This window comes from Dysidea avara, chromosome 12 (assembly GCF_963678975.1).
Source record: "Dysidea avara chromosome 12, odDysAvar1.4, whole genome shotgun sequence".
Lineage (NCBI taxonomy): Eukaryota > Metazoa > Porifera > Demospongiae > Dictyoceratida > Dysideidae > Dysidea > Dysidea avara.
Window position 1 is genome coordinate 13,815,421 of NC_089283.1, and position 25,921 is coordinate 13,841,341.

At 37.6% G+C, this 25,921-nt stretch overlaps 1 protein-coding gene and 18 non-coding genes across 19 annotated transcripts; all 19 read left to right on the top strand.

Moving 5' to 3' along the window:
- Positions 1–1,439: 1,439 nt before the first annotated feature.
- LOC136240006 (la-related protein 7-like) lies at positions 1,440–24,861 on the top strand. Its single transcript, XM_066030801.1, has 12 exons — positions 1,440–1,595; positions 1,661–1,739; positions 1,961–2,061; positions 3,603–3,683; positions 3,748–3,824; positions 3,877–3,961; positions 21,552–21,754; positions 23,205–23,457; positions 23,736–23,795; positions 23,846–23,924; positions 24,519–24,577; positions 24,632–24,861. Exons 1-12 carry the CDS (start codon positions 1,518–1,520, stop codon positions 24,710–24,712), a joined length of 1,236 nt encoding a protein of 411 aa, XP_065886873.1. The 5' UTR covers positions 1,440–1,517; the 3' UTR covers positions 24,713–24,861.
- On the top strand, positions 4,910–4,983 carry Trnan-guu (transfer RNA asparagine (anticodon GUU)). The gene has a single exon. It is a non-coding gene; the product is annotated as a tRNA-Asn (tRNA).
- Positions 5,105–5,178, top strand: Trnan-guu (transfer RNA asparagine (anticodon GUU)). Its single transcript has one exon. It is a non-coding gene; the product is annotated as a tRNA-Asn (tRNA).
- Trnan-guu (transfer RNA asparagine (anticodon GUU)) lies at positions 5,293–5,366 on the top strand. Its single transcript has one exon. It is a non-coding gene; the product is annotated as a tRNA-Asn (tRNA).
- Positions 5,460–5,533, top strand: Trnan-guu (transfer RNA asparagine (anticodon GUU)). The gene has a single exon. It is a non-coding gene; the product is annotated as a tRNA-Asn (tRNA).
- On the top strand, positions 7,272–7,345 carry Trnan-guu (transfer RNA asparagine (anticodon GUU)). Its single transcript has one exon. It is a non-coding gene; the product is annotated as a tRNA-Asn (tRNA).
- Positions 7,595–7,664, top strand: Trnav-uac (transfer RNA valine (anticodon UAC)). Its single transcript has one exon. It is a non-coding gene; the product is annotated as a tRNA-Val (tRNA).
- Trnav-uac (transfer RNA valine (anticodon UAC)) lies at positions 7,926–7,998 on the top strand. The gene has a single exon. It is a non-coding gene; the product is annotated as a tRNA-Val (tRNA).
- Trnan-guu (transfer RNA asparagine (anticodon GUU)) lies at positions 8,409–8,482 on the top strand. Its single transcript has one exon. It is a non-coding gene; the product is annotated as a tRNA-Asn (tRNA).
- On the top strand, positions 8,606–8,679 carry Trnan-guu (transfer RNA asparagine (anticodon GUU)). The gene has a single exon. It is a non-coding gene; the product is annotated as a tRNA-Asn (tRNA).
- Positions 8,793–8,866, top strand: Trnan-guu (transfer RNA asparagine (anticodon GUU)). The gene has a single exon. It is a non-coding gene; the product is annotated as a tRNA-Asn (tRNA).
- On the top strand, positions 10,956–11,029 carry Trnan-guu (transfer RNA asparagine (anticodon GUU)). The gene has a single exon. It is a non-coding gene; the product is annotated as a tRNA-Asn (tRNA).
- Trnav-uac (transfer RNA valine (anticodon UAC)) lies at positions 11,274–11,346 on the top strand. Its single transcript has one exon. It is a non-coding gene; the product is annotated as a tRNA-Val (tRNA).
- On the top strand, positions 11,872–11,944 carry Trnav-uac (transfer RNA valine (anticodon UAC)). Its single transcript has one exon. It is a non-coding gene; the product is annotated as a tRNA-Val (tRNA).
- Trnan-guu (transfer RNA asparagine (anticodon GUU)) lies at positions 15,132–15,205 on the top strand. Its single transcript has one exon. It is a non-coding gene; the product is annotated as a tRNA-Asn (tRNA).
- Positions 15,827–15,899, top strand: Trnav-uac (transfer RNA valine (anticodon UAC)). Its single transcript has one exon. It is a non-coding gene; the product is annotated as a tRNA-Val (tRNA).
- On the top strand, positions 17,555–17,627 carry Trnav-uac (transfer RNA valine (anticodon UAC)). The gene has a single exon. It is a non-coding gene; the product is annotated as a tRNA-Val (tRNA).
- Positions 19,244–19,317, top strand: Trnan-guu (transfer RNA asparagine (anticodon GUU)). Its single transcript has one exon. It is a non-coding gene; the product is annotated as a tRNA-Asn (tRNA).
- On the top strand, positions 20,378–20,451 carry Trnan-auu (transfer RNA asparagine (anticodon AUU)). The gene has a single exon. It is a non-coding gene; the product is annotated as a tRNA-Asn (tRNA).
- Positions 24,862–25,921: the final 1,060 nt, after the last annotated feature.

A 25,921-nucleotide genomic window follows, 5' to 3' on the forward strand; every position in this document is an offset into this window, starting at 1 on the left:
GATATTACAGAGTGTGTCACTCGCAACAAAAACCGATTATTTGTTCCAAGAATTAACAATTTTGGATAATGGAATTTCTTTTTGTTGAGCTGGTCTATAGATTCCTTACCACCAGCTGTGACTGAAGTAATCAGCTTGTTGTCATTAAAAGAATCATATGATTTAATAATGCAATGTATTTCTATATTAATTTGTCACTTTTGTTGTATGAAGCATATGTGCATGTTATTTGTATACAGGGCTCCACTGAAAATCAGTGTTTTCACTGAGCAAATCTCCTGTTAAAAACAACAACCACCCCTCCCCCCTTTTTAATCTTTAAGACAATACGCAAGCCAGACACTTTAAAACACTGAGCATTCACAACTAAACAGATTTTATCTCAGAAAACTACGTATATAATTTCTCAGTTAGACATATTTTTCAAAGCTCTAATAAGTCTCTCAGATGCAACGCACAGGGAGTTTCTCAGGAGACTTCAAGTGATACCCTTAGAAAGTAAACTGTGTGGTTCATGCATCAATCTAAATCAGGGGAAAGAATAGCTTGTGCAATGCATACAATAGAATTCCTCCCCTCTAAGTATATTGGAGTTAATTGTGATCGCCAGTGACCAAAATTTTACCAACATGCTGCAGCTGTAGTTGCTAAAGCCAACCGTATTCTGGGACTTACTAATAAGTGTTTTGAACACTTTGAAGTTGTTTCTTTGCCACTTTATATAAGACCCTCATTCATCCTAATTTAGGGTATGCTGGGGCCACATAATATAACTGAAAATGCTAGCCAGACTGAGAAAGAGAGAGCTACCAGACTTGCGTGCTTATCACACCTCAGATTATCACCTTAGGAGACACGATTTTAGCCAGACTGTATCAGATGTTACATGGTCTTGATGCTTCATTCTTCTTCTCTCCAACTACCTATACACAGCTATACCAGAGGCCACAATGGCCAGAGTATTTTCACAAGAATGTAAGGTCGGGCCTATGAGCATTGGATTGATTATCATTTTATTATACTTTAGTGACCAGCACTGAAGATCTGACAGCAACTTGTGCTGCAACCTTTGAATTACCTAATGACTGATTTGTGTGCATTTGAGCAGGATTCATCTAACAGGCTGTGCGGCCTTTTTAATATGAATACAAGTTTGGCATAGCGTGCATCAAACAACTGCATGTTATAAATCATAGATATACTAAGCCCTGGTACCTGGGGTTAGTATATTGTTGATATAATTTATGCGGTGCAACTTACTTGTAGCTGGGCAAACGAAGACAGCAAAGGTCGAGGCTAAGGTCAACTGCAGCACTGCAAGTGGACTAGCCGAGTAGGTCACTATATTGACCGTATATATGTGTACAAATTCATTGCGTTGCTTGGTTGCTTTTTGTCAACTGACCAAGGAACACGCCTCTACTACACCCTTCACTTGCCTTGTATGAAGTCACGTGCGCGACTCTGCATGAAGTTGTTTAGGCGTTCTTTTATTAGAACATTAGTGAAACGTCGCTATGGAAGGAAGGCCAGATGCGAAGAAACACCGAAAATTCAAGAAGAAAACTAAGTTACTGAAAACCATACAAGACCAGGTACAGGTTTATGCAAAGAACCAAGTCTCTGGTTCACACTTGACTGTTTTCCTTGCGTCTTGTAGCTGGAGTTTTATTTTGGCGATTCTAATTTACACAAAGACAGATTCTTGCAAAAGAAAATCCAGGAGCACCCTGAAGGCTGTAAGTTAAACATGTACTTTGTCATGTAGGTGATGTACCAGTGAAGCCCTTGTTTGTGGAATGCTTAGAACCTGCACACTATATGTGTCCTGCGTATGTACACTAAATACAGAAGAATCTCGTGGTTATCAAGTGGGGTGTGCATGTTTCTGAGTTTTTAAAGGATCTGTCCGTGGTGTTGTGATATGTATGAGTTAGTTATATTTGTTTCATTGCTGTAGATGTCCCAATTGAGGTTATTGCTAGCTTTAACAAGATGAAGTCATTGACACAGGACAGGACATTGATTGTTAAGGCAATGAAGAACTCTTCACTGCTGGAGGTATACATTTAGCTATACAATTCTTTTATAATCATATCCTGTTTGCTGAAATTAAACAATTATAACTGACGCTTGTGTCCTGTAACTTTTTTGCTGGACATAAATGTAATATTTTATTAATTAGCAAAGCAAATCCATAATGCACAATTTAGCTAATCAATACAGTCATTAAAGGTCAGGTCCTCCATGGAATTATCTTGGTAAAAATAAAAAATAAAATACGGTGACATACTGTCACATAAACTTTAATAATACATGTTTAGCCTTGGTACAGGGGAATCTGTGCTGGCAGATACTGTGGGAATTTCTATTAATAGGTTTTAAAACTTTTGAAAAACACAATTGATGGCCATTTTATTGACTGCCTATGGTATTGATTTTTCAATGACTGTCTCTACTGCCTACACAATTTATGTAATTGCTCTTGCTGCCATAGCATATCAGCTATGTTACAAAATCTCAACTGGCCCAGGTACAGGTTTATGCAAAGAACCAAGTCTCTGGTTCACACTCGACTGTTTTCCTTTTGTGTCTTGTAGCTGGAGTTTAAAGCTTCAAATTTTGACTTCGAATGTTTCGTGGGTTCAAAGGTTGAGTAAACTTTGAATTATAAATTATCCTTTGAAGCTTTGTAATGCACTCATTGCCTACAAAAGAATTACAAATAAACGTCTCTATCTGTGCTTATTCATCTTGCACAATCAGTGTTCATCTTTTAATCTTTGTGTGTCATGCTCACTTTTAAATCATCACAGTTTAGCTTTCTACTGTAGTTGTAACCTTTTTACACCTTATAAAGTGATAGATAATGCATGGAAAATGCCCTTTTTAGCCATTAGTTGGTGTTTGCCTATGCACAATTGCAGTATAGCAGACACACCCATTGAAATCGATTGATTGCATCATTCAGTACTGCTGCTATGCATTTTCCAATTGTAAAACTTAAGATGTGCATAATATTTAATTGCAAGAAAACCTGTAACTTGAAAGCTGACACCGAAGCTTCGAATGTTCGAACATTTTATTAGCGAATGTTTGAAGGTAAATTTCAATATTCGTCCCAGCCCTATTAAAAAAGGTTTTCTTTATTTTACAAATCTATCAACTATCTTACAGGCTCTGAAAATTCCAAGCTACTTCTTTAGTATTCATACAGCGATAAGTATTCACTACTAGCAGATTTACAATTTTGCTAATGTTACAACAGATGCCTAGCCTACATAAACAGTTTTTTTCCTTGAACCATCAGAGAATGGAATGCCCTACCCCCACATGTTATATTATCAACATCAGTTTATTTTATGATCAAATAGACGAGAAGTAATTTGTAATTATTTGTAGTTAGACATTTTGTGATTTTCTTTGTAATTATCTGAGTCCCCTGGGGCAACATTAGCAGTGCTGACTGCCCAGTATCAAATAATAAGTAACCAAGATCATGTACATGTATAAGGATTATGGCAGGGTAGTGTGATGTATTTTTAAGTTTGTCATACATCATTGATTGTTATCATAAATTACAACTTTTTGTTGTTGTCAAGGTGTCTGCAGATGAACAGTTGGTTCGTCGTACGACTCCGCTGTCTGAACTGAGCAATGTAGATGAGAGGACACTATATGTTGTAAGACATGTTATAATGTGTTTAAAGAGTTTTTAACTTTTCTGTTTGTTGTTGTTACATGTAGGAGAACCTTCCCTTAGATTTTACACACGAAACGCTTAAGGCTACCTTCAAAAAATATGGAACTGTGACTTATGTCAGGTATAGATAACATTTTAAGACAATTTATATCTGTGTGTAATTATTTCCTTAGCATACCCAGGTTCAAGAACAAACTAGTTAAAGGATTTGCTTTCGTAGAGTTCTCTTCTGCTGAGGAAGCCAATGATGCATTAAAGGTATGTGAACTAATTTTAATTATTATAATCTAACTAAGTAGGGGTTCTGACAGACATGCTATAGTGATTCTAGCTGTTTATGGCAATGGAAACCACACATACTTATAGGTGTGTATGTAATGTGCTTAAATGTAGCCATAAAAGGAAGTCCAGATTTTGGGATGTATTTTCCAAAAGAGATTGAACCCCTATAAAATGGAATTTGTTCTTAGTTAAATTTGCAATTGATATTAAAGCATTCTAATAGAACAGTCGAAAATAGTGTTGGTAGAACATATGGCATTTAGCGAAATTTTAATATACCTACCTGCATGGCTAATCATGAAGTTGGAATCCCAGACTGTATGAAGAGTCTAATGTTACAGAGTACAGTGTTGATAGTGTTGTTGTGTCATTTATCATGATGTGACGTTGCAGTAGTTTATAGGTACAGAATAGCTACAGCGTATGGCATTGGCTATATTCCTGGGGAAGAGAAAAAAACTAGAAATCCATACATAACAATACACCTTATTATAGCTCCCAGTAGTTTGCAATGAAGTGCTATACAAATATTGGTAACAGTATTCCTTTCCCTGTGGTGCAGTGGATTAACACATTTGGCTGTAAACCAAAAGTGATGGTTCAAATAAATTACACAGATGCGTGACATAAAGGTAGCCATAGAAAATAGTACAGTAGCTTTGTGAGTTGTGCCTGTGGACTATGATAGTAGATAAAGGTTTGGGGTTTTGTGCCCAAAACTATCACCCAAAACTAGCTTCGCTCTTCCTTCATGACACTTAGAAGTATTGGTAAGCCTAAACCTGCCTTCAGAGTGACCCTAAATGGTGTTTTATAGACTTTAAAATTTTATTTATTCAACTATGCAAGTATAGAAGGTAATTTTTAACAGGATCTAAGGATGCTTGCTTTGTATACTACAATAATGTTATCTGTTGTTGTCCAGCACCTGTGGCGCAATGGGTTAGCGCGTTTGGCTGTTAACCAAAAGGTTGGTGGTTCGAGCCCACCCAGGTGCGATTGTGAAGTTATCTTTTTAGTTTACGTTTTTTGCAATTTTAAACTTGGGCTGTAGTTTTATAAATGTTTGTTGCTGAAGCTTGTTTTTTATGCTACTAATTTGTGTTTTACTATTATGTGGCACCTGTGGCGCAATTGGTTAGCGCGTTTGGCTGTTAACCAAAAGGTTGGTGGTTCCATCCCACCCAGGTGCGATTGTGAGTTTTAGTTTACGTTTTTTGCAATTTTATACTTGGGCTGTAGTTTTATAAATGTTTGTTGCTGAAGCTTGTTTTTTATGCTACTAATTTGTGTTTTACTATTATGTGGCACCTGTGGCGCAATGGGTTAGCGCGTTTGGCTGTTAACCAAAAGGTTGGTGGTTCGATCCCACCCAGGTGCGATTGTGAAGTTATCTTTTTAGCTTACATTTTTATAAATGTTTGTTGCTGAAGCTTGTTTTTTATGCTACTAATTTGTGTTTTACTGTTACGTAGCACCTGTGGCGCAATGGGTTAGCGCGTTTGGCTGTTAACCAAAAGGTTGGTGGTTCGAGCCCACCCAGGTGCGGTAGTAACTTTTTTGCTTTACATACTTTTAAAACTTTGGCTGCTTATCTGCAATTACAAAAGGTGATGTCATAATTGGTGATTGTGACAGTCAACAAACTGAACTTTTTAGTGGTTTGTCCAACTTTGAAATAATGTAAGAGAAAGTACGTAAACATATGGTGGCAGTGCAAAATGGGAGGAAATACCTCACCTGTGTCTTCGTTTGAATTCATGAATGTTAATTGGGGTGAGACTGAGTGAGCCTCACACAAGTCAGTAGTTGTGCGTATATTATGTCTCCAAAAAGTTATTGAAAATCCCACACTGGGTGGTCGATTGTGCACGTTGTACGAGTGTCACGTGCATGACACACATGGTCACTGAATTACTGAGTATGCTATGAAGTTCGATTGAAATAATAAAAACTGCTCAGTTAAGTACAGTAAGAGAATCAAGGTTTACAAACAGCACAAAACTTTCAAAGATGAAGAGAGTGTGACAGATTAGAATAGGCGAACAGATGTAGCTAGAGCTATGAATTCTAGAAGAAAGCAGAACTTGATGATGGTGTATTTTGAGCAACCAGAACAGGGAAAGAAGCGGTCTGGGAATGAGCCTATGCATTACCTATTTTACAGTCTGTTACTGATTAACGGTAGGTAGTGGGTATGGTGAGGAATGAATATCACTACTCTGTTCAGCTGCTACATGTTTAAAAGATTCTACGTCATCCAATTATCATTTTGATATTGACTTATGTCCAGAGAGCTCAAGCAGGTTGGATCCACTTGACTGATAATGTTGTGTAGTTCAGAACATTTGACTCATTGTGTAACGTGTTTGCAATGATATTTCTGTTGCTGTAGCACTGAAGCAATAGATTAGTTCTGATCGGAAATAAATTTTGACGCTTCTTTCTGCAAAAAAAAAAAAAAAAAAAAGGATCTAACCAAGTCCAGTACTGCCTGAACTTTTACAATTCATGAAAAATCTAGTTCACCTTTCAAAGTGCTACCACTTTTTTTTCTGAGGAGTACTGGTAGGTGTTGAATATGCAGAAGCCTCTATTTTATGAGTTGTTGATACTGCACTAGTGGCATCAGTTTGGTGACTTTTGACACCTCCCTTCTTTATAGTGTTGCATGCTGTTGATTTAGCTATTCAGTTTGATCTTAGCAAGTATGCTTTCATTCATTAAGCTCAGGAAAATGCCAATTTCTTAGCTGAATAATTGATCACTTAAGATATTCACTCAAAAATGTAGGATATTTATCACACTTGTAGTAGAATTCTGCATATAATCACTTGGTGCCTAATACTTTGACCACTATAAGGACAATCTGAGAAACAGTACTATTTTAGGGGCATGTAACTTACATGCAGGAATGTCATTTAGTTCAGTTAACCAGATAACCGACAGTTATGGTCTGCTATGGGTGTTCACTAGTTGATGAAGGCGTACAAGCATCATAGTAGTGAATTGCTGCAAGCGTAAGACACGCATGGATTCATGGGTTACCACAGGTACTTCAGTCATCATCGGTTATGTTCTATCCAGTTTCATAGCCTTAGTTCAAGCCCACCCAGGCGCACTAGTAATTACCTCTTTTTGTTAGCAGTTCCGTTTTTTTTTGACATATATTTTGTACATTTAAACTTGGACTGCAGTTATTGTACAGTCTCATAAATATTTGTCACAGGATATGAGGAAACTTATTTTGTATGCATGCTGCTACTTTGTGATTTACTGTTGTGTAGCACCTGTGGCGCAATGGGTTAGTACGTTTGGCTGTTAACCAAAAGGTTGGTGGTTCAAACCCACCCAGGTGCGAAAGTTTTTATTGTGTTCTTTAGTTTTTTGTTTGTTTGTTTTTTTTGTATTGTATCAGAGTTTTTTTTTAAGTTGACAGGTTTCAACTATGACAATTAAACTACACAAGTGCTAGTGTAAAGTTAGTAGGGTTCTAGTGATAAAAACAAAAAAGTTAGAAGGGTTCCGGAGATAAAAGCAAAAAAAGGGTCCAGGTATTGAATGTGTGACACACCATCAAGTAAAGAGCTCAAACAATTCCTCTAGGTAGTGTAGTGTAGTGGTTATCACGTGAGTCTTACACACTCAAGGTCCCTGGTTCAATCCCAGGCAGGAAGTGAGTTTGTTTTGTTGGCTGACTTTTTTGTCTCACGTTTCTCTTTCTTCAAGTAGATTTATGCTACAGTTTTTATTCCTAAAAAGTGAAAGGAAAAGTTAGAAATTTTTGAGTAGGGGTCATAGAATTAAAATGCAATGGCAAGGGAGGTCATCTACGCCTGCAGCTATACTAGTGGCCATAACTGTCCAGGCGTTGAAACCATGTGATTGTGCGACACACCACCAAGTAAAGAGCTCAAACAATTCTTATAAACAGTGTGCTGTTCCTGTAGTGCAGTGGCTATCGTGTGAGTCTTACACACTCAAGGTCCCTGGTTCAATCCCAGGCAGGAATAGTGATTTTTTTTTTGGCTGACTTGTCCCAGGTTTCTCAACTACAGTTTTTATTCATACTTACAGGTAAATAGTTGACAATAAAATTAATATTGGTGATCAACAATAAATATTGGTGACTGATTTGCGTATGTGCATACCTTGATGTGATGAGTAAGCATGTAAAAACGTGGTTGTTTTGAGCCCCAGTTTTTTTCCTTGACTAATTTTAAACTAGCTATACAGAAATACTTTTAGCAGGTGCTTAATTGTTTTGAACTTGACATTCAACTATGTAAGTATAGAAGATAATTTTTAACAGGATATAAAGATGGCTTTGTATACTATATAATGTTACCTCTTGTTGTCCAGCGCAATGATTGTTGCAGAAGCTTGTTTTTTATGCTACTAATTTGTGGTTTGCTATCATGTAGCACCTGTGGCGCAATGGGTTAGCGCATTTGGCTGTTAACCAAAAGGTTGGTGGTTCGAGCCCACCTAGGTGCGATTGTGATTATGAAGTCATCTTTTAGCTTACATTTTTGCAATTTAACCTGGGCTGCAGTTTTATAAATGCTTGTTGCTGAAGCTTGTTTTTTATGCTACTAATTTGTGCTTTTCTATTATGTAGCACCTGTGGTGCAATTGGTTAGCGTGTTTGGCTGTTAACCAAAAGGTTGGTGGTGCGAGCCCACCCAGGTGCGATTGTGAAGTTATCTTTTTAGCCTACATTTTTGCAGTTTTAAACTTGGGCTGCAGTTTTATAAATGCTTAAGCTTGTTTTTTATGCTACTAATTTGTGCTTTTCTATTAGGTAGCACCTGTGGCGCAATGGATTAGCGCGTTTGGCTGTTAACCAAAAGGTTGGTGGTTCAAGCCCACCCAGGTGCGGTAGTAACCTTTTTGCTTTACATACTTTTAAAACTTGGGCTGCTTATCTGCAATTACAAAAAGTGATGTCATAATTGGTGAATGTGACAGTCAACAAACTGAACTTTTTAGTCTTTGAACCATTAGATAATAATGTAAGAGGAAGTACGTAAACATATGGAGTGCAAAATGGGAGGAAATACCTCACCTGTGTCTTTGTTTGAATTCATGAATGTTAATTTGGGTAAGCCTGAGTGAGCCTCACACAAGTCAGTAGTCGTGCGTGCATTGTGTCTCCGAAAATTTATTGAAAGTCCCACACTGGGTGGTCGATTGTGTATGTTGTACGAGTGTCACGTGCACGACACACGTGGTCACTGAATTACTCAGTATACTATGAAGTTTAATTGAAGTAATAAAAACTGCTCAGTTAAGTAAGAGAATCAAGGTTTATAAACAGCATGAAGAGAGTGTGACTGATTAGAATAGGCGAACAGATGTAGCTAGAGCTATGAATTCTAGAAGAAAGCAGAACTTGATGATGGTGTATTTGAGCAACCAGAATAGGGAAAGAAGCGGTCTGGGAATGAGCCTATGCATTACCTATTTTACAGTCTGTTACTGATTAATGGTAGGTAGTGGGCATGGTGAGGAATGAATATCACTACTCTGTTCAGCTGCTACATGTTTAAAGGTTCTACGTCACCCAATTATCATTTTGATATTGATTCATGTCCAGAGAGCTCAAGCAGGTTGGATCCACTTGACTGATAATGTCGTATACTATAGTTCAGAACATTTGGCATATGTATAATGTGTTTTGCGATGATATTTCTGTTGCTGTAGCACTGAAGCAATAGATCAGCTCTGAAATAAATTTTAAAGCTTCAAAAAAGTATCTAGCTAAGTCCAGTACTGCCTGAACTTTACACTTCATGAAAAATGTAGTTCACCTTTCAAAGTGCTACCACTTATTTTCTGAGGAGTGTTGATAGGTGTTGAATATGCAGAAGCCTCTATTTTATGAGTTGTTGATACTGCACTAGTGGCATCAGTTTGGTGACTTTTGACACCTCCCTTCTTTATAGTGTTGCATGCTGTCAACTTAGCTATTCAGTAAGTATGCTTTCATTCATATAAGAAGGGATTGACTTAAGCTCAGGAAAATGCCAATTTCTTAAACTCCTTTGCCAGTCTTGTCTTAATTTTCGATCACTATGGCTACGGAGAAGTATACAGTTATCCAAATATCACATACAGTAGCTATAACAGACAGCTCAGGTTTGTCCCAACATACTTTAGCGTCTGTCTAGTCATAGTGAACCACCATCTCTCCCAATACCTCTCTTCCCCTCACTACTGCTGCAGATAAGGCGCGATATGAGAAAGCTTGATTCGTTATGGTTCTATATTGTCTATCACCTGTGGTACAATGGGGTTAGCACATTTGGCTGTTAACGGAAAGGTTGGTGGTTCAAGATAGTGCTGTGAAACCTTACCAGATAAACTGATTAACTTACCAGGTATTCCAGTTATCAGTTATTTTTGCATAACTGAATAACTGATCTCTAAGATATTCACCACAAATGTATGTTTTTGGATACTTCTCTCATGTGTTAACATTGATATCACATTTGTAGTAGAATTCTGCTTATAATTACTTGGTGCCTAATACTTTGACCACTATAAGGACAATCTGACATTTAGGGGCATGTAACTTACATGCAGGAATGTCATTCAGTTAACCAGATAACTGACAGTTATGGTCTGCTATGGGTGTTCACTAATTTTGATGAAGATGTACAAGCATCATAGTGAATCGTCGCAAGCGTAAGACACGCATGGATTCGTGGCTTACCACAGGTACTTCAGCAATCAGCTATGTTCTATCCAGTTTCATAGCTCTAGTTCAAGCCCACCCAGGCGCACTAGTATAACTACCTCTTTTTGTTAGCAGTTCTGTTTGTTTGTTTTGTTTGTTGTTTTTTTAAACATATATTTTGTACATTTAAACTTGGACTGCAGTTACTGTATAGACTCATAAATATTTGTCACAGGATTTGAGGAAACTTATTTTGTATACTGCTACTTTGTGATTTACTGTTGTGCAGCACCTGTGGCGCAATGGGTTAGTGCGTTTGGCTGTTAACCAAAAGGTTGGTGATTCAAGCCCACCCAGGTGTGAAAGTTTTTTATGTGTTCTTCAGTTGTTGTTTTTTTTGTTTGTTTTTTTTTGTATCAGAATTTTGTTTTAAGTTGACAAGTTCTCAACTATGACAAACTACACAAGTGCTAGTGTAAAAGTTAGTAGGGTTCCAGTGATAAAACAAAAAAAGTTAGAAATGTTCCGGAGATAAAAGCAAAAAAAGGGTCCAGGCATTGAATGTATCAAGTTAAGAGCTCAAATAATTCCTCTAGGTAGTGTGGTGTTCCTGTAGTGTAGTGGTTATCACGTGAGTCTTACACACTCAAGGTCCCTGGTTCAATTCCAGGCAGGAACAGTGAGTTTCTTTTGTTGGCTGACTTTTGTCTCAGGTTTCTCAAGTAGGTTTATGCTACAGTTTTTATTCTTAAAACAATATAATAAGTGAAAGGAAAAGTTAGAAGTTTTATTTTTGAGTAGGGATCATAGAATTGAAATGCAATGGCAAGAGAGGTCATCTACACCTGCAGCTACACTAGTAAGTGGCCATGACTAAATTAGGGGTTACATGTCCACTAGTACAGCTGTAGGTATAGATGATCTGATCTCTCTTGTTTCATTGCCTTTTATTTCTACTCAAATATAAAATTTCAACATTTTACCTATTTTTGTTTTGTTTACTTTCTTTCTGGTGAACCAACACATACCACATCGAAGGAAGGGATAGAATGGCGCCAGCCAGACATATGTCAATTGAGCTAGCGATGTGGCCATTCCACTTTGTTTCCAACTTTTTTGTTTACTAAATGGTCCAGGCGTTGAAACCATGTGATTGTGTGACCATCAAGTAAAGAGCTCAAACAATTCCTATAGGTAATGTGGTGTTCCTGTAGTGTAGTGGTTATCATGTGAGTCTTACACACTCAAGGTCCCTGGTTCAATCCCAGGCAGGAACAGTGATTTTCTTTTTTTGGCTGACTTTTCTGTCGCAGATTTTTTCTCAACTAGATTATACTACAGTTTTTATTCATACTAGGGCTAAAACAACAAGCAAAGGAAAAATTAAGAAATTTTGTTTTTTGAGTATGAATCATTGAAATAAAAAGCGTTGAAGCAAGGGAGGTCATCGATACCTGCAGCTGTACTAGTGGACATTTAATTCCAACTTTAGCCATATACAGAGTATAGCCATAACAGAAGCAGGGATTAAATGTCCACAAGGCTTTCCTTATGTCATTGCCATGGTCTCTACTCAAATATAAAATTTCAATTTTTTGTCTTACACTTGTGTTAACTTTTTTTGTAACATGATTTATGAATGAACCATCACATACACCTGTACTGCATCAAAGGAAAGAATGGCACCAGCCAGGCATACATGTATTATAAAAGTCAATTTAGCTACCTGTAACAAAGAACAGTACCTATCTAGTTACTACGGAAATTAAGTTTTTGGCTCTCTTCTATCCAGTGTACGGTATTGCAAACAAAGAACAGTACTAGAAGTGCCTTATACATGTACATTTAATCCAGTCACAGTGGAAATTACGGATGATCCTCATGACAGCCAGCTGTACTGATCCACATGCATTACCACAAATCAACACCTATACAGTACTGGAAACACAAAGGAGTAAGTCCATGATGCATCCACTGTACATATTGTAGTTACTGTGGTTGGAAAAAAGGGACCTCTTGTGTAGAAGCAATGTCGAACAGTGAAGAAATTAAGCCATAGCAGTATTTGAGCTACATGTGTGCTTGGCTAAAGGCATACCTGATTTTTTTTCCTGCCATTTTGTCTGCCATCACAATTAAATGGTTAGAGGCTAAATGATACATTGTATAGCCACTTTTGTATGGTACGTACATACGTAACTCATGTCTGGCATGGGCTCCGATGAGTGTCTGCCCTCTTGCTTTCCTTTTATCTTCAATCATGCTGGTCATCGTCTTTATGCAACAAAACCATATTAAGGCATTAATGAGTGACCATATATTATTTGCTGAGTCCTGCTGTCTCCTTTCTCAATTACCTACAATGAGTATAGATTGCTGTAAACTATTGAATATTCTTTGAGTGGAGACAGCAGGCTTTGCCAAACCCCTCGTGATAACCAAATCACCACACACAATAGACATGCACAATGCTTTTGCCATAAAAGCAGTTAGCCTATGTATGTGCAGTACAATTGTTTTAGTGCAGTATAGAGTTGGAGTACTTATTTGAATTAGTTGCTCTGTTGAAAATAGGCTGATTGTCATGGCAGCAAAGATGTTGTACTTGTTCTTCCTACTCATGGTAAGGCAGGTATCAAGTTATAACCCAAACGGTGAGAGTTTGGAAAATCAGTATAAGTTGAAATGTGGCCAAGCTCCCATCAAAGAGTGTTGTGACCTCATTGCTGTGGGATCAGGGGAAGATGATTCTGAGCCCTTAGGACCTTCTGGTGTCTACTCCATAACAGGGGGAAGTCCCTTTACCTCTACTAAAGTCTACTGTGACATGGACACTGATAATGGAGGATGGACTGTCATACAACGCAACACAAATAACTCCATGAATTGGATAAGCTTCACAAGATCTTGGGTTGACTACGAAAATGGATTTGGTAACCTTAGAGCTGATTTCTGGTACGGCCTCAAGGCTGTACATGCTATGACACAAACCGGCCAATGGGAGATGAGAACAGACTCCAGATATGCTATTAACCAGACATGGTCGTACTTTCACTATGATTACTTTAGGGTCGGCTGTGCCAGTGATAAGTATCGACTCAGTGTGTGGGGCTATAAAGGAATTGCTTCACATGGTCTATATGATTATCATGATGGGGCACAGTTCAGCACATATGATGATGTCAATGATAGGTCCAGACGTCTTCCATGTGCCGTAACAAGCAAGTGTGGATGGTGGTACTATGCTTGTGATACTGTTAATCCTAATGAACGCCCACCTGAGGTTGAACTGCCAAATAATGGCAAACCTGTCATTGTTGATATGGTAGATGTCAAGATACGCCCCTTGGAAGCATTGTTCTTCTGTTTAGTAGTAATAGTTGTAAAAACTGCAAGACATTGTAGTAATACTGCTTATGTATATCTGTAAGTAATTTTTTATGCCTTCATACTGATTCATCTGTTCATGATACAGATGTATTGTATGTAGTAAGTTAATTTTATCTGTTGGAGTACTATTGGTTGGTATCTACCACTTACTGTGCAAGATACTGTTAAAGTGCTGTGCCACTTGGTTACTTCCAACAGTACATTGGCTATATTGTGTGTTCTGTACTGTTGCCACAAGGTGATAAATCTGTGTGCTAATGTGTAGCCAGCATCCTTTTTCCGTTTTCACTTGGTTAAGGCAACCGGTAAAAGAAAGGCAACTGCTACACAAGTCTATGGATTTTAATGCAGCCACTTTCCTTATAGAACCATAAGATATGAGCTGTACCTTGTTTTTTGCACAGAGGTTTGTGGATTTATGTCAAGTTTGTTTGTCTGTTTGACTGTTTGCTGAAAGTACATAGGTGTGATTACTTTCTTTAACTTGTTACTGTGTTCTGACCCTCTCAGACAGCATTTTCTTCTTCACTGCGGTACACTTGTATGAATTTCCTCAAATGATGCTTGTTAATCACAGAACATGCATGTGTACAAAATCAATTTCAAAAAGCAGACAAGTGGTGGTATCAAGCCAGCTTCACCATGCATGCCTTGTGTTAGTTTATTACAGCTCACCATTATATTCTTATCCAGTACTTGTGGTGCAGTGCGTGTGGCTATTAACCAAAAGGTTGGTGTTTCAAGCCTATCCAGGTGTGTTGATTTGATCTCTTTTTCATTCTTTGCTTACAAAATTTGTTTTGTTATAGTTAAAGCACTGCCATGCATGTGTACAGAAAATACAGCCAATTACATAACTGTACTGTATTTGCCCAATTATGCGCAGAACTTTATGTGGACAATTGGTACTGTATGCAAAATACAGTACATGTTGGCACTTTGATTCTCCCATGCAATGTATTATAAATTATAAACTATAAATTTGGCCTTCACATTAATGCATGCATATTGATTGTAGGATAGTATCAGAAAGCTTGTTTTGTATACTGCTACTTTATTATTTGCTGTTGTGTAGCACCTGTGGCGCAATGGGTTAGCGCGTTTGGCTGTTAACCAAAAGGTTGGTGGTTCGAGCCCACCCAGGTGCGGTAGTTTTTTTTTTTTGTATCCGACGTTTATTTATTTTTTGCTTTCACACTACTTACACAGTACAAGTTGTCAAGTCTTTATGTATATACACTTTATATGGGTGACTACACAAGTGTAGTAATAGTTTATGAAACTGGCTTATAATGTCTCCTTACTGAGGGATTGTCATTACGGCTGGTTTCTTATTTTATTGTTGCAATTTCAGTGTCATGCATGCGTATACACACATGATTCAATACACCGTTGGCACCACACTTCAAAAACCACAAGCTGTCATCTCCGTCCATCTAAAATTGATGAACAAGGAAGTTTTACTGGGTACAGTATTCTAATAATGCCTGAAGGGTACAAGAAATGGGACCTCTCTGACTGGTATGTCTATTTCAGGATAAGTACATTGTATTATGAACTGTTGGCATGGTTGCTGTTTGGTTGTTACAGTATGTAGGTGTTGTGTTGATAATTTTTCTGTATTTCTTCCAAGTATTATGTGTTCCTTCCAACTTTTATGTTATCATTTGAAATTAAAGTGTCCGGTGAGTCAATGAACCATTCAGGTGCATGACTGTGTGTTACACCATCAAGTTAAGAGCTCAAACAATTCCTTTAGGTAGTGTGTTGTTCCTGTAGTGTAGTGGTTATCACGTGAGTCTTACACAGTCAAGGTCCCTGGTTCAATTCCAGGCAGGAACATGTTTTTTTGTTGGCTGACTTTTTTGTCCCAAATTTTTTCAAGTAGATAATTGTTACAATTTTTTCTGGATACTCAATAGATTTTGGTATGGACTTTATCCACAATGACAAGCACAAGATGAGTGGTTATTTGGCGGACTAACATAAAAGGCCCATCATAGAAGTATCATACACAACATACATAAGACTGTTAGGCTATGTAATGTCAAATCTATCATTAAAAACAAGAAAACTATCAGTATTGAATTTTTTAAAAGGTATCAAACACTCAAGTTTTGATGTGCCAGTTTCCACCCTGCTTGAAAGACTAGAGACTAAATGACACATTGTACAGCCACTTTTGTATGTTACAGTACCTAACGGCATGTGCCTTTTGGGGCTCTGACAAGTGTCTGCAGTCTATGCCTTGCTTTCCTTTCATCTTCAATCATGCTGGTCGTCATCTTCATGCAACAAAACCATATCAAAACATTAAGTAATATGCAGCATGGGTGCTATAAAGGAATTGCTTCACATGGCCTATATAATTATCACAATGGGACAAAGTTCATTACATATGATGATGTCAATGATAGGTCCAGATGTCTTCCATGTGCCATAGCAAGCAAGTGTGGATGGTGGTACTATGCTTGTGATGCTATTAATCCTTATGAACGCCCACCTGAAGTGTCACTGCCAAATAGTTGTAAACCTGTCATTGTTGATAGGTCTCAAGATACACCCCAACTGCTGTTTAGTAGTTCAATTGTTGTAAATATTGCAAAACATTGTAGTAATAGTGCTTACCGATAAGTAGTTGTGTAGATCTCTTTATACTGTGGTGTTCATTCTACAATGGATCTGTGGTCACTTTGTATCTACCAAGAGTACATTGTACTCTCACTGTCTATATTGTGCGTTCTGTGCTGCCACAAGGTTGCCAATGCTTTGATTTTAGGTACACCCCCTATATGTCTGTAGTGGATTCTACAACATACATAGGTACGTACATTAAAATGTGCAGCACCCATGGTGCAATGGGTTAGCACGTTTGGCTGTTAACCAAAGGTTGGTGGTTCAAGCCCACCCAGGTATGATGAATAGTTTTAGTTTTGTGTTCTTTGTTTGTTTAGTTATTTATTTTTTATTGTATCAGATTTTTTTTATTTTACATAAATACTTACACAGTACAAGTTGTCAAGTCTCCTTTATATACACTCTGTATAGGTGACTACATACACAAGTGCATAGTAATAATTTATGAAACTAGCTCATATCATTTCCATACTAAGGGATTGCCATTACGGCTTCATGCATGCATGCATATACGCACACAATTAAATCACACCACACTTCAAAAGCTCCAGCTGTCATCTCATCCATCTTAGCCTGTCTAAAATTGATGAACAAGAAAGTTTTACTGGGTACAGTAATGTAATAATGCCTGAAGGGTACAGTAAACTAAGAAATGGGACCTCTCTGATTGGTATGTTTTCAATTCAAGATAAGTACATTGTGTTGTCATGGTTGCTGTTTGGTTGTCACATAGGTGTTGTGTTTACTGATAATCTTTATATGTTTCTAGAATTAAAGTGTCCAGGCAATGACCATTCGGGTGTGTGACTGTTTCACACCATCAAGTTAAGAGCTCAAAAAATTCCTGTTAATGGTGTGCTGTTCCTGTAGTGTAGTGGTTATCATGTGAGTCTTACACACTCAAGGTCCCTGGTTCGATCCCAGGCAGGAACATGATGTTTTTGTTGGTTAACTTTTTGTCCCCAGTTTCTCAAGTAGATATTTGTTTTTACTCAATAAGGATTTTGATGTGGACTTTATCCTCAATGATGTCACGAGCACAACATGGCTGCATTATTTGGAGGACTAACATTGCCTGACCACATTTGAAAGGCTAGAGGCTAAACGACACATTGTACAGCCACCACAGTACCTAGCGGCATGTGCCTTTTTTCTCTCATTTGCTTTATAAGATGCGTGTTATTTAGTCTTGAATACTACATCAAAGCCCACCCAGCTTTCTTTTTTCTTTTAGTGACTACATTCAGTTCCTTTCAATTCTAGTCTATTTATGCTGTACACATTTAGATTATGAGATTCTGAATGCTTTCATTAGTACAGTCACTACTCACTAGCACATCAATAGAATTAGGATGCAATAAATCACTTGTCTAATGATATGAAATAAGAATTTTTGTGTGTACATGCATGGGTGTGCGGCAAATCCCTTTTTGAAGTTATCCGTGTTTCGCATTCTCTACTTCTGAGTGTGGCAGATTGCTTCGTACAGCATGTACAGCGGAACTTTCTTGAAAGTATTACATTACCAGAGTATAGAAGTAGCCAGTATTTTAATATCGTCACTGAGAGTTGAAACTGGAGTTATATGTGAAAGATGCAAGTTCGAGGTTGATTTCACCAAGTAGATTAACAGCAATTTAATCATTGGTTGAGGGCAAATGAAGGCACACAAATGAAATACAAAACTGTATTCGTACTAAAATGAGAATATTCCAGAACTGCCAAATCAAGTGCCAAAATAAGCAATAAACAGTTTACTATGCCATGGCCTGTTTAATCTTGCTGGCCTGGTCTAAATCTCCCTTAGTAACTGGATTTATTACTGATGTTTTTCTCATACTGTTCTTCGTTTGCAACACAGTGTAATCACGCTTACCGGGATTGGAAACAGAAGTTGCAGTTACAGGCACCTGACAAATTATTTCACCTTATTTTACTACACGTGGCATTAGGTATGGTCCAGAATCATTACTGTAAGCAGAAAATACAGTGTCGTGTTGCTGTACCAATAATTGGAGCACATAGGAGAAGGAATTATGAGTCATCATACCAAATTTCAAAGTGGTTTGCTGCTTTGTCTGGTCGACGCATGTACCACAAGGAAACTGAAACATGTAGTGAGTATTAAACACACTTCTATAGCTTGCAATAGTCCGAAAATGGTCTAACTTAAGCTTCGCTAGTTGTCTAGGGGTGTTCCAATGCAGCTGTACACTTAGTTTGCAGGTGATACGGCCTAGAGACTGGTTTCTGGTAAACATTGTTGTGAGTGAGTACACACCTTCGTGATCCCTAACACACAGTTCTGCCTATTGTATGACATAAACTTTCTCATGTATACTGCAACGAAAGTATCTATTGATATGTAGCACCTGTGACCTGTGGCGCAATGGATTAGCTTGTTTGGCTGTTAGGTTAGTGGTTCGAGCCCAATCAGGTGCAAAAGTGCATGTGTCTTTTTCTATATTTTTATGTTGTGTTTGAAATTGCATGTAGTCTTACTCTAGAATTAGTTTTTATACTGCAACAATTTCAGTAGTTCATGTCCAGCACTTGTGGCGCAATGGGTTAGCGCGTTTGGCTGTTAACCAAAAGGTTGGTGGTTCGAGCCCACCCAGGTGCGTTGGTAGTTCTTTTGTTTGACTAGCATTTGTGTACTTACAGCCTGCAGTTTAGCCTCATCAACATTCATTGCAGGATATGAGGATGGTTGTTTTGTTTGTATCTGCTACTTTATGATTTGTTATGTAGCACATGTAGTTCAGTGAAGAGGGTTACTGTGGCATGTTTAACCAAAAAATTGGTAGTTTGAGCCCACCCAAATAAGGTATTTTTGTCAGTTTTCCCTTTGTTTTTCCTGAGGTGCACTGATATGACTTTTAGTCGATATTCCAATAACGAATATAAAATACTATTATCAAGCCGATAAACAAAGCTGATCCGATACGATATCATAGACCCTTTCTCGAACAATTTGTACTCACAGTTTAGTTATAAAGGGACTGTAATCAACAGCTAACATTACATAAACAGGCGTTGCTAGGATATTACTAGAACACTAGTACCCATAAATACATGTTTATGTATATCTGTATCTGCTACTTGTATACACATGTTACTGATCCGATACCAATATACAAAATTCAGGCCAATATAGCCAATAACCAATAGCCGATCCAATTATTGGTGTACCTCTAGTTCCCCCCTTTTATTTTACCATATATGTCCATCACTAGTTATCTTTGACTATACCACCAAGAATTTACAGCCGGAATTTACAAGGGGCTCATCCTACTTACTGTTTTTGTTGTGTTGCGTAGTAGAATAGCAGGAAATACGAATTGTATTATTCACTCCTTGAGCAGCTGCTCTACAGTGTACTTAATAAACATTCAATTCATGTCCAATTTAATAAGCAAATATGTACAGGTGTGTGCATGCTTGGCTCCTAGCATATATATTAATCATTAACAGATGAACCATTGAGTTGTGATCCAGCACCAGTACACAAGGGTTAGTGTGTTTTAGCTGTTGACCAAAATGTTGGTATTTTAAGTGGACCTGGGTGTGAAGCTGTATTTTTCTTGGCTTTTCGTAATTTTAGACTGGCGTGCTGCTACAAAGTAGGATAGGAGTGAGGGGACCTGTTTGTATACTATTACTTAACAATGTAATACTATGCAGCACCTGTGGCGCAATGGGTTAGCGCGTTTGGCTATTAACCAAAAGGTTGGTGGTTCGAACCCACCCAGGTGCGTCATTTTTTCTTTATTCTCCCTCCCTTTTTTTCCTTTTTCAAACAATATGGTACCATATAGCGGGTTATTTTTGAAGCAGAAAATTTCGCACAAGATGCGAAATCTGAATTTCGAAGGATTTTAATTTCGAAAAGTGCATATTTCGAAGTCCAGGTGGATTTCAAATAAACGAAAATTAGTGTCACAAATTATGAAGATACGTGAATGTTTGCCAAAAACTGACTTACTGATGGAAAAATTCCCATCCCTGTGCACTGGAGAGAAGACTGAGGGAGTCTCGAGTGGAATAAATTCACTGGCTCGATCGTGCTACCATAGATTCTAGACCGAGCAGACGGCATCAGATTCTAGACGGAGCAGACGGCATCAATTGCCATACTGGATCATCTCGTTTTTCTGGTTATTGGTACAGTAATGATACAGTCTACCATGAGCTAAAACTCTAGGAATACACAAGCGAATCACCGAAAGTTGGATCGTTGCTTTTACTTGTGGGAATTTATTTTCGAAGAACAACCGGACGTGGGAATTTATTTTCAAAGAGAGGGGCCTCTTCGAAATACCCGAAAATAAAAACCCTTCGAAAATTACCAGCTATACGGTATATTGCCATTTGCATACATTCATGTTATAAATAAATGTCCAACACCTACACATCAAGTCAAGTTTCTTAGGGTTTTCATAATCTCCACTCAGAATCCTACTTAAAATTATCAGGAGGGTGGCATATCTTTGCTGCCTCTCTACACAATATGTTGTTTTCTTTTCCACTAAGATCATACAGTATTTCTGTTACTGCTGTATATATCTTTGGGTCAACACTTTACTCTGAGGTAGTAATCTATCATGTATACTACTGTGTCATTAGTCATTGCATTGCTTATGTGGACACACATATTGTATGGTTAAAAATAGTAATGCTTTGTTTGTAAACTTTTGTAACCAAAGTAGAGATAGAATCTAATTTTCACTGCAGTATTTCTGTAATACATTTGTGCTATGTACATGTTGTATGCTTGTACAGTAGCTGTATTTTTGAATATATACACTATAATAATGTATTTGTACATGTTTGTATGATGTCTTTTTACTACAACAGGACTTTGTCCCACTGACATGTAAAGAAGAGACGCTGTCAAGTAGCAGTGAGGCAGTACAGGTAGAGGGTAGTCGGAAGCGTAAACGTGGCGAGATGGAAGTTGAGGGTGCCAAGAAGCCAAAACTTGAAGAAGACAGCAAAGACACAACAACTGCTAGCGATACTATCAGGAAGGACACAGGACCATTAAGAGTGATTTCAAAGTTAGTAGGGATATTGTGGTATTGCTATTGTACATTATTAATGCTATACTACTAAAACAATACCATAGAGTCGGGTTGTTAAACTAATGTGTCTATTAAGCGCATATTATTTGTGAAGTGCATACACATTTCTTGTGATTAACCATGCCTGATAAGCGCACATGGCCAAACGTAAAGCTCAACACGCGACACAGCTACGCATGGGAAGAAAGCTGGAAAATTATTGTCTCCTCAAGGGCTTACGTCTCTCCCTTGACTATGTATACAAACGAATCAGCACCTGAATTGTGATATTCTTGTTCATCACGAAGGATTTCACCCAAAAATGTCGTCAGATATCCTTATACACTGGTGTGGTGACCAAGAACTACTGTACTCTATTATTCTGTGTTAAACATACCATAATTATTTGGTAGGCATATATGCCTAACTGATAGTATGATTTTTTTACAAAAGTTTTCTCCGAAAATTATAAGCACATGCACTTAACAACCTGACTCTACAGTTAGGACTTACTAAAGGTGGCCACTATATCCAGGTGGCCTTATTAAAGAGGTGGCTGCTAAGTGAGGTTCCAGTGCGTAAAAGTTACCGTATAGTGGGAAATTTTCGAGGGATGAAACTTTCGTGAAACTGTGCAAAATATGATTTTCACGTTTTTTTAATTCACGAAAGTCTAGAAAGCAGGCAATAGCTATGTGTATCAACTGAAACATTTCACAATTATATTTCACAAAGCTATCATCACTTGTGAAATTCACTCCCTCAAAAATTTCCCGCTATACGGTATGCCTTAGATAAGATGCACTTCATGACCTCACTAATAAGACCACCTTGCTATTGAGACCAATTTTTTGGTCTCATTGCGGCCCTACTGAAGATATTTCACTGTATAATGCTTTGTGTATAAGTGCACTTGGTAGATAACAGTATACTTCAGTGCTCATGAACAAAACACACTATTGGAAATGTGTACAGAAAGTATGTAGTTTTTAGGCCATCACAAATCAATCTTATGTTTCGTGGATGCAGTGTTTTCCAAAACTAGAAATTAAATAAATAAATATAATCAGGTGGTCTCTTAAAAAGAGCACCAAGATGACTGTAGACTTCTGAATATTGTGCAAGTAATCATAGGTGAGTAGCAAGGTGAAGGATAATATAGTTTCTCCACTTTATTTCAATTCAGCTCCTGCATTTATAAAGATCAAGATACTCAAATAGAGTAGTCTTGTACACTTTAATAAAACAGTTCAGAGTGCAGCTGAAATGATTCCGGAAATTTTATTGTCCAACCTGCTGGGTCACTATATAGGGTAAAAATTCCGTGAAACATAAGATATGGTAACGTTAAACGTTGTACATTTCCATTGTTAAAAGTTTCATCATATTTTAGTGTCTCTTGTACTGGAGTACTTGGTCACTTACTAGTTTTTTATTATCTTGTTAGAGTGGAGTGGATCAAGTTGAAGGAAATGTACAAACAGTTGCAGAAGAAACAAATGAGTCAACTAAAAGAGGCAATGAAGGAGAAAAAAGACACAAAGAAGAAAAGCAAACAAGACATCACCACCGAGCATCATGAAGATGCTACACATGATGCACCACTACCACCTGTGTCTGGATCACATGATCCAGCAACAATGTCAACTAGTATAACAGTGGAGATCACAATGTGTTCTCTGACTGCCAGTGACCTTGAGGTATGTAGAATTGTTATAGGATTCTGGTTAGAACCATTTGACACTCTATCAGTCCAGTGTAACTGTATTACAAATGCTTTTTTATGCTTGATGTTTCCTAGTTAAACCATGTAGGCTATAGGTAGTTGAGCAATCTGTGTGCACCATTAAGTAGTCTACTAGAACTTACACTGAGCATTCAACTTCAATTTTTGTTACAAAACGCAGTATGTACATACAGTGTCATATTAGAAAATCACCAACTTTGTTTATTACTGTTAACGTATTTGCTTCTGTAGAGTATGTGTAAGAATTGTGGAGATGTTGAAGCATTTCAGTTTGATGAAGAGTCCAAGATAGTAAGTACTCTGCAGGACTATTATTGTAGATGATTTTATCTCATTAATAGGGTCAGGTGAGATTCAAAGAGTCTTCTAGTGCACAGAAACTACTGATATCTGCTAAAGAAGATGAACTCTGTTGTTCGGGTTAGTTAGTTACCGTATTTCATGTCAGTGATGTAATGTAAAGAAAGTCAGTAGCATTGGAAGATGTTACACTTTTGGGGTGCTTTACCACCAAAAGATGTACATAGGATAAGTAGCTACGTAAGAAAGTGTGTAGCAGCTCAATCACCCTGAAAAATTATATGTTTGGAGTACTCATGAGAGACAGTAAGAATGCATTACGGTCTTACGCAGCAGAGAGGGATCACATGAGTGAAGTTGTGTTCTATTATTTTATGACATTTTATGTCACCCATTGTTCAAGTCAGGTTGAGTTATATGGAATTATGGGCCATAGTACTGCCTTAGTCATTTTGGCTGCCCAAGCACCCATTCTTCCTACACCTTTGTTTGCTGTTTATTCCTGTGTTTCAAATCCTGTACACAATTTGAAATAAAACTGTAACTCATTTCTTTAATGTTTCGGTCAAGATTGAAGGAGTTCACTTTAGGGAAAGGGATTTAAATTGCTGATTGTAATTCATGTTAGTGACTAAAGTTAGGTTACTCATATTACACACGGATCATCTAAAAGTGATGAGAATATGACAGTCGTGTGTTTGTTTATGTCCACAGTAAAAAGCAGTTTTAGTAAAAAGAAGCAGAAGAAACGAAAAAGAAGAGGGAGGGAAAAGGTACAAGCTAACTGTACATATTCATATGTATTGTACCACAATCATTTTTAATAGATAAGTACTAAGGTTCTAAAACAAGAAGCAGCTCAAAGAATCCATATCACTTTTGATAGTAGTGACAATGACTCCTCATAATATGTAATATGTACAGTTTAGTTGTATGCATGTATGTATGTATAAAATATAATCTTGCATTGACATTTTTACTGTGTATATGTGTGTATGTATAAGTGGAGAATTTAATGCACAGAGACATCCATGCACTATGTACAGTGCGTACATTACATCAGTTGTGTTTATGCAAAGTGGTGGATAACAGTTGTGCCTCTGTCCGCTGAGTATGGATGGAATTCCTTTGGTTCTAATGACTCTCCTACCAATTGCTAACCACTCTTCACTTTTAACTATACACACTGTACTCCCAGCTGAGCTGCTGAATTGACTGTGTCTTCATATCCTACCCAGCCATTGTAGCCACGCACAGTAATCCATGAGGTGATGTGGTGAGTTTCATACAGAGAGATTATGACACCATTGTAGTGGGCCTGAGTCAAATATGCTCATAATTTTTCCAAAATGCTTTCAGGATTTTCCCAAAATTTTCATCTTTCATGCTCTTCAGTGTTCCCACTATGCTTGCATTATGCTCCTAGGGTAGCAACATTTCTAATAATCTTGGAACATTTTAATCAGTAAATGCTATAAAAGAGTATTTCACTACAAAGTGACTGTTCTATTAGAGAGTATCAATCTAAGGAGCTATGTATATTTCCACTGACTGCTCTATTAAGGAGTATCAATCTATTTTCATGGAAATAAGCTCCACAGTTTGAAATATCCACCTAATATGCTGGCATAGCTGGCACTCCAGCCTGTTATATACTTTTTATTATGCTGGCATATTTGACACAGGCCTACACCATTGTAAAGAATCAGTAATACACCAAAGGAAGTACACTGCTCTTTGATCAGGACACTTAGTGAATGTAACTGCTTAACAGTGTAACTACTGTGTATCATAATGAAAAGCCCAGTGTAGTAGTTGACATGCAAATGAAGTTAAACTACTTTATTATACTGATGACCATGGAAGTATAGTTCCCTCTTGGAATGACAAGAAGAAGGCTACAGTGCGTGCGTGTGTATGACGCTCAATCACTGTCCATTCTCAATGGTACAGTCATCAATGACACCATGTACGTCAAAAAAGTCCAAATAATAACACAATTGGCATGACTACTGTCTTTAACTGAACAAGAAATGTGAGTAAAGTGAAGGACCAATACTGGCCAATGGACTGGCTTTGGGGTCATAATGCAAAAAGAAGTGAAATCCATGCAAAAA